The sequence below is a fragment of the Capra hircus genome, chromosome 22 (genome assembly GCF_001704415.2).
Source record: "Capra hircus breed San Clemente chromosome 22, ASM170441v1, whole genome shotgun sequence".
Classification (NCBI taxonomy): domain Eukaryota; kingdom Metazoa; phylum Chordata; class Mammalia; order Artiodactyla; family Bovidae; genus Capra; species Capra hircus.
Genome location: NC_030829.1, coordinates 55,382,945 through 55,396,612, shown reverse-complemented (window position 1 = coordinate 55,396,612; position 13,668 = coordinate 55,382,945). Strand labels below are relative to the sequence as shown.

Here is a 13,668-nt window from a genome sequence, read left to right as displayed (position 1 = left end):
AAAGACACACCATCAGGACTGCCTGGTCTCCCTCATCCTCTGAGCAACACTTAAAAAACTACTCTGTGATGGTTTGCGGGAGCGAGGCGCCTTCGGGGGAGGAACAAAGACGAGAAAAGTTCACATTCGAGTCCAAATCAGCCTGCTTGCTGCAAGGACTGACACAGAGCTGAAATGATCCAATTCAGTCTCTCTCGCTATACTACAAACCAAACTTTCTCAGGCTGGCTTCCCTGTGAGAATGAACATAGCTAAATGAAACCATAACGTCTTCTGGTTTGGTTGGTTTTTTTTTTTCAGACCCTCGCCCTCCCCAGCAAAAAGCCCTCAGCTGGTTTTGGGGCCTCTAGCTAGGAAGGCTGACTGGGCTCATATTAAAAAACAAGTCCTGCCAATGTAGAACGACTTACTTTGGAAGAACAAGCCGTGCATTTGTCAAAGGCCAGGCTGACAGGAAGGACGTTATCAAACCGTGACAGAAATCCTCGTATCTAGAAACAAACAAACAAAAATTCATGTCAAGCCCCGAACGACACACCTGTGAAGGACGTGTGTAGTTTCTGGCAAGAAGTGGGAAACAATTAATCTGTGCTCTTGACACAGATTATGAACAGATTACTAACGAAAATGGAGTTCAATGTACTTTAGTACTTGTGCTAAATAAATCAGTTTTAAAGAAGAACTATATTAGGTCCTTTATTCCGTTAAGAAATGGCACACAAGCTTTGCACATATCTGAGACCTAAACACAAACTGACTCCAAAACATAAAAACCAAGCTGAAAAATCTATTGTTTTAATAAATGTCTTCAAATATATAATCAGCCAACTAGTTTATTATGGCAACGCTCACATATGTTACAGTGAATATAGATCAATGTGCACTTTTAGGATATGGCAACGGATGGGGCCTCACAAGGTAAGAAGGTCTGTGAACAACAGAAGGTAGAAATGGTCCTAAATGTTTACTGAGTTACTTGCCTGACTTGGAACCCACAGAGATAGAAATGCAAACATTACGAAAAGTATGGGGAAACAGCGCCACCCTGAGCATAAAATTCTGAACTACATCTGATTTCCACTTACAGGGTATCAGCCTGGGACAGAGGATAAGATAGTTGCATGGCATCACTGACTCAATGGACATGAGTTAGAGCAAGCTCCAGGAGTGGCAGACAGGGAAGCCTGGCGTGCTGCAGTCCATGGGGTCACAAAGAGTCAGACACAACTAAGTGACTGAACTGAACTAAGCCTGGGAAATCCCACGGACAGAGGAGCCTGAGGGCTACACAGTACATGGGGTCACAAAGAGTCAGACACAACTTAGTGACGGGTTTTCATTTTCAGCTATAATCAGTAGGCGGCAAACAGAGGGGAAGTGATAGACCTCGGGCTCCAAAATCACTGCGGACGGTGACTGCAGCCATGAAATTAAAAGACGCTTTCTCCTTGGAAAGGAAAGCAATATAAACCTAGACAGCGTATTGGAAAGTAGAGACATCACTTTGCTGACAAAGGTCTGTAAAGTCAAAGCTACGGTTTTTCCAGAAGTCATGTACAGACGTGAGAGCTGGACCATAAAGAAAGCTGAGCACTGTAGAATTGATGCTTTCGAATTTAGGTGCTGGAGAGCAAACCAGTTTGATCAAACCAGGTCAAACGAGCTGCAAGGAGATCAAACCAGTCAATCCTAAAGGAAATCAACCCTGACTCTTTATTGGAAGGACTGGTGCTAAAGCTCCAATACTTTGGCCACCCGATGTGAAGAGCCAACTCACTGGAAAAGACCCTGAAGCTGGGAAAGATTGAAGGCAAAAGGAGAAAGGGGTAGCAGAGGATAAGATGATTAGATAGCATCACCAACTCAGTGGACTTGAATTTGGGCAAACTCCGGGAAACAGTAGAAAACAGAGGAGCTTGGCTGCAGCCCATGGGGTTGAAAAGAGTGGAACATGACTTAGTGACTATACAACAATAAGATATAGTCAGGTTTCACAAACTATGATTCAGGTAATTTATTCAGATATTATATCTCCAGAACTACACTTATACCAAAAGAAGAGTTTAAACTTTATCATTTGTTATCACTGTTCAGTTGCTCAGTCATGTCAGTCTCTGCAACCCCATGGACTGCAGCACACCAGGCTTCCCTGTCCTTTATACTTATCAGATTATTAAAAATACATCTGGTGAAATCTCTAGACTCCAGAGGACTCAACATTTATAAGAAGCCAAACAACACGAATCTTGTTCCCAGTTAGTTTATTTGATCTTGACGACTGTCCTGTTGATGGGACTCTGGCTGAGGAGGGTGAAGAATGTTGGCTCAGGCAAGCAGAGAGTGACTGCGCTAAGATTCAGAAGTGGGTCCCCAACTCCAAACCTGCCTAGGCTCCCCTGCTTCCCTCCCTCTCAGGACAGCACAGCTTTCATCTTCCATATGAGGCTCACCACACATTTAACAGCCTCACTTGAATACAGCACAACCACCAACCCCTCCACCATCCCACCCCTAGTTCTTGCTGCCTTTAGCCACCCTAGCAATTCTCTGCTATCCCCCCCCCGCCCACAAAAAAAATCCCAACAAAACCTGGCCGACTCTTTATGGAGACAGACCTCCTTCACAGCGTGGGTTAACCCCACTGCAACCAACAGTCTAGCTGCATTTGCACACTAATCAAGGGAAAATCTCACCTTAAAGGAAATGCCCACAGCAATCTTTTAAATGTCATCATCTATATGTGACGAGATTTCAGTGTAAAGCAATATTGAAAGAGTGTTCAGTAGAAATGATAAATTAGACAGCTGGGATAAGTAGCTGGCTTCGCGGTGAACCTTTGAAAATGGGACAATCGTGAGTTTCCTGTGTGAACCTTTGAAAATGGGATAATCGTGACTTTCCTGTGTCTTGGGAAGCTGGTGACCATTTCCTAGGCCAGCACTTGAGGCCCAAGTAGGGCCCTGAGTCTGCTCTCTGGTTCACCAAAACCGGAGACGGCAAATCGGCAGACCGCAGACGGGCACGTTGACACCCTCGTGAGATCTTGAAATGACAGGACTGAAAAAATTCTCAGAGCGAGTCTCCTCATCTCTCAGTGGCTTTCACATTAAATTTACCTAGAAAAACATTCATCATATGTAGCCTATTTTCCATTAAAATATTCACTGCCATGGCCTACATGTCAATGGTTCCATATACACTTCATAAAAAGGTTTCCTGTCTTTTCTTTCATACAGCTAAGATCAGACTTCATGTTGTGCAAAGGAATAGTGGCAATTTGCAAGATGACTGGAGGTGGGGAGATAAAGGGAAGGGAGAGAGTAGAACCAGTTAGGAGCAGAAAGGGAGAAAAGAGGAGAGGAAGGAAAGGAGAAAGGAAGGAGAGAGAAAATGTAAACAAAAAGCACAGATGGCCAGCAACAGAAAGGAGCCGTGGTGAACGGAGCGCCTGAGCGGGGGTCCCCACACCATTGTTTAGCACCCAGACAGCTCTCTACCAGGAAGCTGTGACTCACTTTCCCAGGAAACGAAGTAGAATAACATCTGTGTGTGAGGCCTTGCAAATTGCCTATGCTGGTATCAGAAGGCTCAGAACTCCAAACTAATTGCCGTTTTAGGAAATCTAAGAGACGAAAGCCTCTTCTCACATCGGCTGCGACAGACTCCTAACAGGGCCCTCGACAGGAGCGTGAGCTCCCAGCACTCTGGGGTGGACTGAGTCTCCTAAGACTCAGCTCTGAGGTGTGCCACTTTCTCTTAGCTTCCTGTGTGTGCTGAGTTGCTCAGCTGTGTCCCACTCTTTGCTGCCCCAAGGACTATAGCCTACCAAGCTCCTCCGTCCATAGGATTTTCCAGGCAAGAGTGTTGGAGTGGGTTGCCATTTCCTTCTCCAGGGGATCTTCCCGACCCAGGAATCATACCCCGGTCTTCCACGTTGCAGGCAGACACTTTACCATCTAAGCCACCAGGGAAGCCCCATCAGCTTCCTAGGGTGACCAAATACAGCAGAGAATTCCTCACGCTGACATTCAAGGGCCCCCAATCTGGGCCCATCCTGCCTTTCCGATTACGTCCTGCATTCAATCTTTTCACAGGCTTCATATATACAACTACTAAGCTCAGAGCCAACCTCCCCCAGACAATCGGCCATTGCGGGCCTTTGCTCATTTACTCAGTCGTGTTCAACTCTTTACGACCCCATGGACTGCAGCACGCCAGGCTTCCCTGTCCTTCATTATCTCCCGGAGCTTGCTCAAACTCATGTCCCTTGAGTCAGTGATGCCATGCAACCATCTCATCCTCTGCTGTCCCATTCTCCTCCTGCCTTCAATCTTTCCCAGCATCAGGGTCTTTTTCCAATGAGTCGTCTCTTCACATCAGGTGACCAAAGCATTGGAGCTTCAGCTTCAGCATCAGTCCCTCCAACAGCTACATTCAGGATTGATTTCCTTTAGGACAGATTGCTGGCCTTACCTCATGCCAAACTCTGTGACTCAGAGCTCTTCCTTTTGCAAGCAGCTATATATCCAAATCTCTAGCTTCCTTAAAAGCCACTCAAGCTCAAACACATCCCTTTCATAAATCCTAAAAAGCAGAGACACTACTTAGCCAACAAAGGTCCGTCTTGTCAAGGCTATGGTTTTTCCAGTAGTCATGTATGGATGTGAGAGTTGGACTATAAAGAAAGCTGAGCACCAAAGAATCGATGCTTTTGAACTGTGGTGTTGGAGAAGACTCTTGAGAGTCCCTTGGACAGCAAGGAGATCCAACCAGTCCATCCTAAAGGAAATCAGTCCTGAATATTCATTGGAAGGACTGATGCTGAAGCTGAAACTCCAATACTTTGGCCACCTGATGAGAAGAACTGAGTTGCTGGAAAAGATCCTGATGCTGGGAAAGATTGAAGGTGGGAGGAAAAGGGGAAGACAGAAGATGAGATGGTTGGATGGCATCACTGATTCAATGGAGATGAGCCTGCGTAAACTCAAGGAGTTGGTGGTAGACAGGGAGGCCTGTCGTGCTGTTGTCCATGGGGTTGCGAAGAGTCAGACACAATGGAACTGAACCCACTGCTTGACTTAGAGATCATGCCTTCATTACATGAAATTCTTCTTTTTGGTATTTATCACCAAAATACCTTGTATAATAGTTATTTCTCTAAAAAAAATAACAGGGGTATTGAGATTAAGATTCATGTACCATAAACCTCATCTTTTTAGAGTATACGATTCAGTGGCTTTTAGAATATTCATGGAATTTTGAAACCATCAGCAATATCCAACTTCAGAACATTTTCAGCACCCTCAAAAGAAACTTGGAACCCATAAGAAATTAGCCTCCATTCTCCACCTTTCCCTGATGCCGGCAACAGCTACTCTACGTTCTGGGCTTCCCTGGCGGCCCAGGCCCATCCTGTCTTTCCGATTACGTCTTGCCTTCAATCTTTTCACAGGCTTTGTATATACAGCTACTAAGCTCAAAGCCGACTTTCCCCCAGACAATCTGCCATCGCCGGCCTTTGTTGGTCAGTCTATTTTCTATTTCTAGAAAACAGAAATCTACTTTCTATTTCTACTGATTTGCCTATTGACTATGAATGGGATCATACATGACCGGCTTCACTTGGCATATCAACCCTCACCACGCTCCCCCAACTCCTCCCTCACACACACATTGGAAGGCGAAGTCTTAACCATTGGACCTCCAGCGAAGTCCTGTTGGCAAAAAAAAAAATCTTTTTTGACTACTCCTTGTTTTGGCTGCGCTGGGTTTAGCTGCCGCACATGCAATCTTCACCGCATTGGGGGGTGGGATCTTTGTTGTGGCACATGGACTCTCCAGTTGTGGGGCACGTGCTCAGTAACTGAGGCACACGGTTTGAGCTGCTCTGCCGGATGGGGGACCCAGTCAGGGATATAAGCTGAGACCCCTGCACAGCAAGGCAGATTCTCAACCAATGAACCGCCGGAAAGTCCTGGCCACATTTTAAACTGGGTTATTTTTCTTTTTATTGTTGACCTGTTTAGAGTTCTTTATATATTCTGGATTTGAGTTTCTTACAGATATATAATTCTGCAAATATTTTCTCCCATTCTGTGGAGAAAATAACAGGTTTACTCTGATACAATCATATATAACAAATCACTTCTCAATGTCATGAAGACTGATTATGTTTTCTTCTCGTTTGATAGTTTTAGCCCTTACATTTAGGTCTATGATCCATTGTGAGGTGATTCTGAGGTGATTTTTGCATGTGGTGTGGGGTAAGGGTCCAAGTTCATTCTTCGCGTGTGGAAATCCAGTTGCTTCAATACTTTGTTGAAAAGACTCTTCTTCCCTCCAAATGAACTCTAGAAATGACCCATAAGGTAAAAGGGTTCATATCTGAGCTCTCATTTCTATTTTGTTGATCTGTATATCTATCCTTATGAAAGTAATACACTTTTTAAAAATCTGGACCGTTTTAAAAGTCTTGATTGAATTTGTTACAATAATGTGTCTGTTTTATATTTTGATGTTTTTTTTTTTTTTTGGCCAGGAGGCATGTGGAAACTCTGACCAGGGATGGAACCCACACTCCCTGCTTTGGAAAGCAAAGTCTTAACCACTGGACCACCAGGGAAGTCCCTATACTGTCTTGATTACAGTAGCTTTGTAGTAAGTTTTGAAACCAGCAAGTGTGAGTCTTTCAGCTTTGTTCATCTTCAAGGTGACTTTCACTATTCTGGGTCCTGTGCCTTGCCATATGAATTTTAGAATCAGCTTGTGTAGTATAATTACTTAAAATTTTATTCTTTATCTCACTTGCTTTTACACGGCAAGACAGAGGTCAAACTATTTGCATCTGTCCACAGCACAGTGATGTGTACATAACAGATACTGATTATTAATTATGAAATGAAAGAATGAGAAAACACAAACATCCAAGAGCCAACCAAGTTATTCATTTCTGAAATATCCAGAGAAAACTACAGCCCCGGTAGCTCAGCTGGTAAAGAATCTGCCTGCAATGCAGGAGACCCAGTTTAATTCCTGGGTTGGAAAGATTCGCTGGAGAAGGGATGGGCTACCCACTTGAGTATTATTGGGCTTCCCTGGTGGCTCAGATGGTAAAGAATCTGCCTGTAATGCAGGACACCTGGTGGGAAGATCCCCCGGAAAAGGAATCGGCTACTCACTCCAGTATTCTGGCCTACAGAATTCCATGGAAAAAGGATCCTGGCGGGCTACAGTCCATGGGGTCACAAAGAGTCAGACACATCTGAGAGACTTTCACTTTCATCCCAAATGAACAACAACAAAAAAAAAACCTCTTCCCATCATTCACATTTTCCAACTAATTTGAAACCCATCTCCATCAACAATGCTTTAAATTCACAGTATTACAAATGCACTGAGCTCACACAATATGCTCTGTATTCCCTAATATCTTACAAGAAATGCTTAGAATTTAAAAAGTGGAGGTTGCCACTTAAAATTTTAGCACCTTCCTTAGACAGGCACTGAAATCTCAGAGCAATCCAAAATCCAGGCACCTGATGTAAAACCCAAATAAACATATTGCACCTGTTGAGAGAGGCCAGTCACCAATTCACAGCCAAACAAGTTACAAGGGGATGTCCCTGATGGTCCAGCTGTTAAGAATCTGCCTTCCAACGCAGGGGACAGGGGTTTGAGCCCTGGCCAGAGAACTAAGATCCCACATGCCACAGAGCAGGGCAACTAAGTCTATGCATTGCAGCGAGCACCCGTGCAGCTAAATAAATATAGGTATAAAAAAAAATGCATAACAAGTTTGCTCTATACACTCACCATCACCTGTAAGACGTCAGAAGACCCAGGGAATCTGGCACCAAGCCTCTAGTTCTTTCCATGATTTATGTGCACAACCCCATCACATCCAGCTACTTAAGCCACGTCTAAATTAATGTCTAAATGACAAGGCTTGACAAAGTGATCTCTCCATCCACACAAGGCCTCCTGACACTGCTCAAGACAGAGATTCCATTTTGGGGACTGCACACAGCTTACCCTAAACTCTTAACTGATTACTAATATCTGCTGTCAATCTTTCCTTACGGGAGAATGTGTTAAACAGCTATTTTTAAAAATCTGATTCAACCCATAATAAAAACAAGCATCTGACAGGAAACGAAAGCGCAAACAAAAAATCATTGGTACTCCCATGGCATACTTATGCCCGTTTTCCTACTTTTTTTAATATAGTATTTACATACTTAACTTCATTTTGAACAGCCTCCCCTGAATAATACTGGCCTCTCATTACTTTCCTTTCCCAAAGAGGGGGAAAACTGCCAATTTTACACACACACCCCTCCACCCTCCTCTACCTAGCTTTCTGGCTAGTAGGAGGTATCCTTTAGCAGTGACAAACTTTGCCTGCATCCCTGCATGTTTTATTTTTTTAATTTACACTGATGACTTTTTTTCCCCTTTAATACTGAAAAGAACAAAGAAAATGTTAAAATGGTCCATATGAAAATTAGACCAGTGGGGATATTACCCTGGAAAAGGCACAAAGTCAACGTTAGGGGTGACGGAACTGCTCCAGGTCTTGCCTGTGGCGGTGGCGGCCACACACAGAGCACACACCCGTCGAGACTCATTAAGCTGCATATTTAGATGAGTGCGTTTGACTACACATGTATTGTACCTCAAAAAAGAGGAGTTAAAAAAAAGGTAGCCTTATTAACAGGTTCCAAACATTACAGAATGGTACAAAATGAAAAGCATAAAGTCCCTATTGCTCCCAACCCCTCTGCCTCAAAAAAACAAAACGAAACAAAACCTTCAGCATCAGCTTCCTGGGTAGCTTTCTAGAGGGAAGAAACACTGTTTTATAAAACACAAAACACTGTACAATCTGTGTCTGCTGTGCTGTGCTTAGTCGTGCAGTCGTGTCTGACTCTCTGTGACCCCATGGACTACGGGCTGCCAGGCTCCTCTGTCCATGGGGATTCTCCAGGCAAGAATACTGGAGTGGGGTGCCATGCCCTCCTCCCGGGGATCTTCCCAACCCAGGGATTGAAGGTCTCCTACATTGGGGGCAGATTCTTGACGCTCTGAGCTCTCAGGGAAGCCCGTCTCTTTGCTACTCCCTGAATATGTAAAAGCCCCACCCAGGACCGATGGCATCTAGGAGGACAATTACCTGCAGCTTCCTGGCTCCATGCCCTCTGTCACCCCCAGGCCCCACAAAGGGCAGAAGCAGCTTGAGCTGAAATCCTCATTGTCAAACACCAGTGAGATGAGGCGCTAGGTCATATTTGGGTTTGGCTAGCAGGTCCTAATGCGAACAACTGACTCATTTGAAAAGACCCTGATGCTGAGAATGATTGAAGGTGGGAGGAGAGGGGGATGACAAAAGATGAGATGGTTGGATGACCTCACTGACTCAATGGACGTGAGTTTGAGCAAGCTCCGGGAGTTGGTGATGGACAGGGAGGCCTGGCATGCTGCAGTCTGTGGGGTTGCAAAGAGTCAGACACGACTGAGCGACTGAGCTGAACAGGGCCTCATGCTCCTGTCCTCAGGAGCAAAGGTGCACGCAGAGCAGGGCCTGTGGAAGCTCCTCGGCCTCCCTCCTCCCCCGGGTGGGTGGGTCCCAGGACAGCGGGGGGCGGACCCACCTATTAGGCGCACCTGTGCGTGTCTAATTAGCCCCTCTGGCTGGGGGTGGGGGTCTGCCGGGACCAGGAGTCAAGGGCCCTTTCGGAAGGAGAGCGAGTGTCCGTGTGAGTACAAAACTTAAAAAGTATGTTCAAAGACCAGGATTCGGCTTTTCTTAACTTGACAGACCATGTACTTTGTCCCATAGGATGCCATCAAGAAGCCATTTTTATAGGCTGAAACTGAGTCATCATTCTCAAAATGCCGAAGGTCCCTGGAGGCTGTCATGCAGTGGACCTGGAATGGGGCTGGGGATTCTGACATGACTCCCGAGGAGAGGCTGGCACCAGATGTGGGAGCCCCTGGATTAGGCTGTCTTCCACTTGAAGGCTCAAGGGCTCCAGATCTATACCCAGATCCACTAACACCTCTTCTGGTCTGTCTCTGTGCAGCAGCCAAACCTGAAACCTGACCACATCCCGGCTCAGCTTATGACTTTTCAAGGGCTTTCTGCGGCCCCTGGGTATGTGGCCTGTGAGGTCCTGCCTCCGCTGCTACCCCCAATCCCTCCACAGAAATGACAGCTCCCTCCCAGCCTAGGAGGTTGTGTAGGAGGGCCTGTCCCGGCATCACGTAGAAATGGTGGCAGGGGGATGGAGCAGAGGACCAACATTACACGCCATCCCTGTGACATCCCTGGGGGCTCAGCGGTGAAGAATCCGCCTGCCAATGCAGGAGATGCAAGTTTGATCCCTGGGTGGGGAAGATCCCCTGGAGAAGGAATTGGCAACGCACTGCAGTATTCTTGCCTGGGAAATCCCATGGACAGAGCAGTCAGGCAGGCCACAGTCCATGGGGTCACAAAGTCTGACACGACTGAATGACTAAATAACAACATCCATGGGTCTGGCTCTGTGGAGTGTTTTCACATACTCCCCTCACAGGGGTGTCTCACTACCATCCTGTGACCTCCCTCGTATTCCAGACAAAGAAATCGAGGCTAAGGGAGTGGCTTGGCTTGCCCAAGATTCCGCAACGACCAAGTAGCAAAGCCAGGGATCTGAGTTCTGTTCTTTCTCTCCAAAGTGTAGAGGGAAAGCTGAAAAGCAAGGAGAAGGTAGAAAGGAAAGAAGGAAGAAAGAAAAAGACCAGAGGAACTAAGAAACAAAGAAACACCCTCCCCAAACCAAAAACTCATATGAAGATGGCTGCTATCAGGGTCTGAGTGGATTAAACTGTCTTTGGTCATTTATGCCCAATTGGCCACAAAATAAATAGATCAGGAATGGGAAGGGGTCCCATCCACTGGGCCACCCCTGGTAGTATTTACACCTAAGCCGAGTTAAAAGCAGCGTGGAGCCCCAAGCCCACCTCACCTGGATGAGAAGTGAAGGTCCAAGGCCAGAAACAAACAGAAACAGCTGCTTTGAGAAGGCACAGCCGTAGGCACAGAGGGGCCCCCTGCTCTCACCTCACACTGGTTTCCAGCAGGCCTGGCAATACTTCTGGAGCTTGGAGTCTGCGTAAGTAAGAATTAAGTCCAAACTCCACGAGGCTCCTGGATGTTGAAACGAGTCTTAACCAAATTCAATGCCAAAAGAGAGTTTAGCAATTTCGAAACCCCAGGTGCACCGCAGAGATCTGGACATTTTTCGGACAATGGCTCCAGCTACCACCACTGAGCCACTGCTCACTCTCAAACGGAGGCCACCGAGGAGCAGAAGCCGCAAGCTGGAAATGAGCCAGCATCGTCCTTGGAAAAACAGCGCAGGGTGGGACTAATCCCTCCAGCCCTTCCCTACACTCACTGCTTCCGGAGTTTTATGAGATTCCTTGTAACCTCCTTTTTAGGAAGGTAGATAAGCTCGCACTTTACCATTTTAATGAAAAGTGAAAGAAGGGCCTTCCTTGGTGGTCCAGTGGTTAAGAATCCACCTTGCAATGTAGGGGAAAGTGGGTTCAATCCCTGGTCAGGGGACTAAGATTCTTCACATGTGCGTGCCCGACTCTTTGCAACCTGATGCACTATAGAGCCCACCAGGCTCCTCTGTCCATGGGGATTCTCCAGGCAAGAGCACTGGAGAGGGCTGCCATGCCCCTCTTGGGTGTGCTAGGATTTAGAAACTATGATTTAACCAGTACATGAATCTCAGTGTCTTATTATGCCCGTTCCAGTAATTTAAAATATGAAGTTCTGAAAGGATCAGTAACATGCCCAAGGTCACACTGACAAGTGGCAAGAACTTCCTCAAACCCCTTTTATCAAATGAGCTGATGAAAAGGAAATGAAGAGGCAAAGTTGGGATTCCAACTGGGTCTGTATGATCATCGAGCCTTCAGGTTCCCTGCCATGTGGGCCTCCTACACAGGACAGCCTTATCAGGTGAGCAAAACTTGTGGGGCATGAGAGACCTCCTTCAGCTGATGAAATTATACCCAGGCTGGAACTTCCCTGGGGGTCCCAGTGGTGAAGAAGCTGCCTTCCAATACAGGGGATGATTGCTGGTCCGGGAAGATCTCACATGCCATGGGGCAACTAGGCCTAAGCGCCACAGCTACTGAGTCTGTGCTCTAGAGCCGGGAGCCACAGCCACGGAGCCCACAGGCCCTAAAGCTCGCAACCAGAGACGCTGCTGCAGTGAGAAGCCCACGTGCCGCACCTAGAGAGCAGCCCTTGCAGCAATGAAGGCTGAGCACAGCCTTGTTTATAAAATAAATTAAAAACAAAAAAAACCAGACACCTTATTAAAAGGTAACAGCCTGAGAATTTGTGGGGAACAGCTTGTGCAGACAGGCCGAGGCATGGCTGGAGCCCACAGCTCTAGCTAGCTCAGCTTTCGTCTCGGTGGGGAGATTTCCCGGGCTGGTCCCTCCCTGGGTCCTGCCTTAGTTTGGGCTTTGTCCTAGTTTTCTGAAATTAGCTAAAAGAAAGAACTCCAGAGCCCAAAAGAACCATGGGGTTGGCAAGACCAAACTCCTAGGAGGGGCATACCCATCCAGGGTCTTCGTTGAACAGTGCTTGAGGACCGAGAGTACCTTTGCACAAACACTAAAAAAAGGTGACCGGCTCTCATCCAGAGTCAGAGGAGAGCAGGACTGCTAGATTCCCGGCCATGGTGTTCGGATGACTACTGAATCGCCACGACGCTTTTCATTCTCTGAGGGATGTCCAGTTAGATGACCAGGAGCTACATCGGCTGTAAATTTCTATTACATCTCTATCTCCCCAGTCTGCACACCAACTGCCTGGTGATGTCAGGAGTGGCTTCTACATTTGATAACTCCTGAACTGAGCCTCCCACCAAAGAACCAGAAAAGGAGGGGTCTGACCTCACAGAACTCAGTCGTGACCCCAAGAACCAGGAAAAAGACAACCTTCCTTAAAAAATAAAATTAAATAAATAAAAGATCCCACTCGCCGAGCAGCAGAGGGAACGACGGTATGCTAAGGTCGACAGTGACAAAGTTCTCTCTACCGAAGAAGCCAGACTCCAAAGAGCATGCACCACTCTCGTTTACAGAGAGTTCAAAATGAGACGGAAGTTTCCTGAGGTGTTCGGAGTCAAGGGATGCTTGACTCTCTGTGCGAAGGAGGCCATGATAACTGGAAGAAGCATGGAACGGGTTGTGGGGGTGCTTGACAAGATTTCATTTTGGTGCGTGTGCTGGGTACACACGTGGTATTCATTCTATGGTAATCCAAGTTGTACACTGCATGGTCTGTGTGATAGCGTGCATTTTATATGTGGATAAAAATGACAAACTGAAACCACATTACAGACAGGAAGGGCTTATACTCATGACCTTCTGCTTGTAGAATCCCATCTGCACACAATGGGCTGGAGGCTTTTTAAAAAACACAAATCCATAAGCCTATTTTCTCACCTCCAAATGGTTTCAAATGCAGTAAGAGGGTTGGGGTGCTTATTTTCCCCCCAGGCTGGGTATCACTGAATTTCAGGGCCTTCATGAAGCCTTTGCCTGCACTTGGCCAATCTCTGTATAAGCCAAATCCTGCCTGTGGGCCCACAAACAGAG

The 13,668-nt window shown here is 46.5% G+C and overlaps 1 protein-coding gene across 7 annotated transcripts in view; it reads right to left on the bottom strand.

Moving 5' to 3' along the window:
• ATG7 (autophagy related 7) overlaps positions 1-13,668 on the bottom strand; it is a 269,786-nt gene that overhangs the window by 167,719 nt on the left and 88,399 nt on the right. For all 7 annotated transcript variants that reach the window (XM_018066978.1, XM_018066977.1, XM_018066973.1 and 4 more), the window contains one exon: positions 411-491. In XM_018066978.1, coding sequence (XP_017922467.1) covers positions 411-491 — 81 coding nt within the window. The remainder of the gene's footprint in view (positions 1-410; positions 492-13,668) is intronic.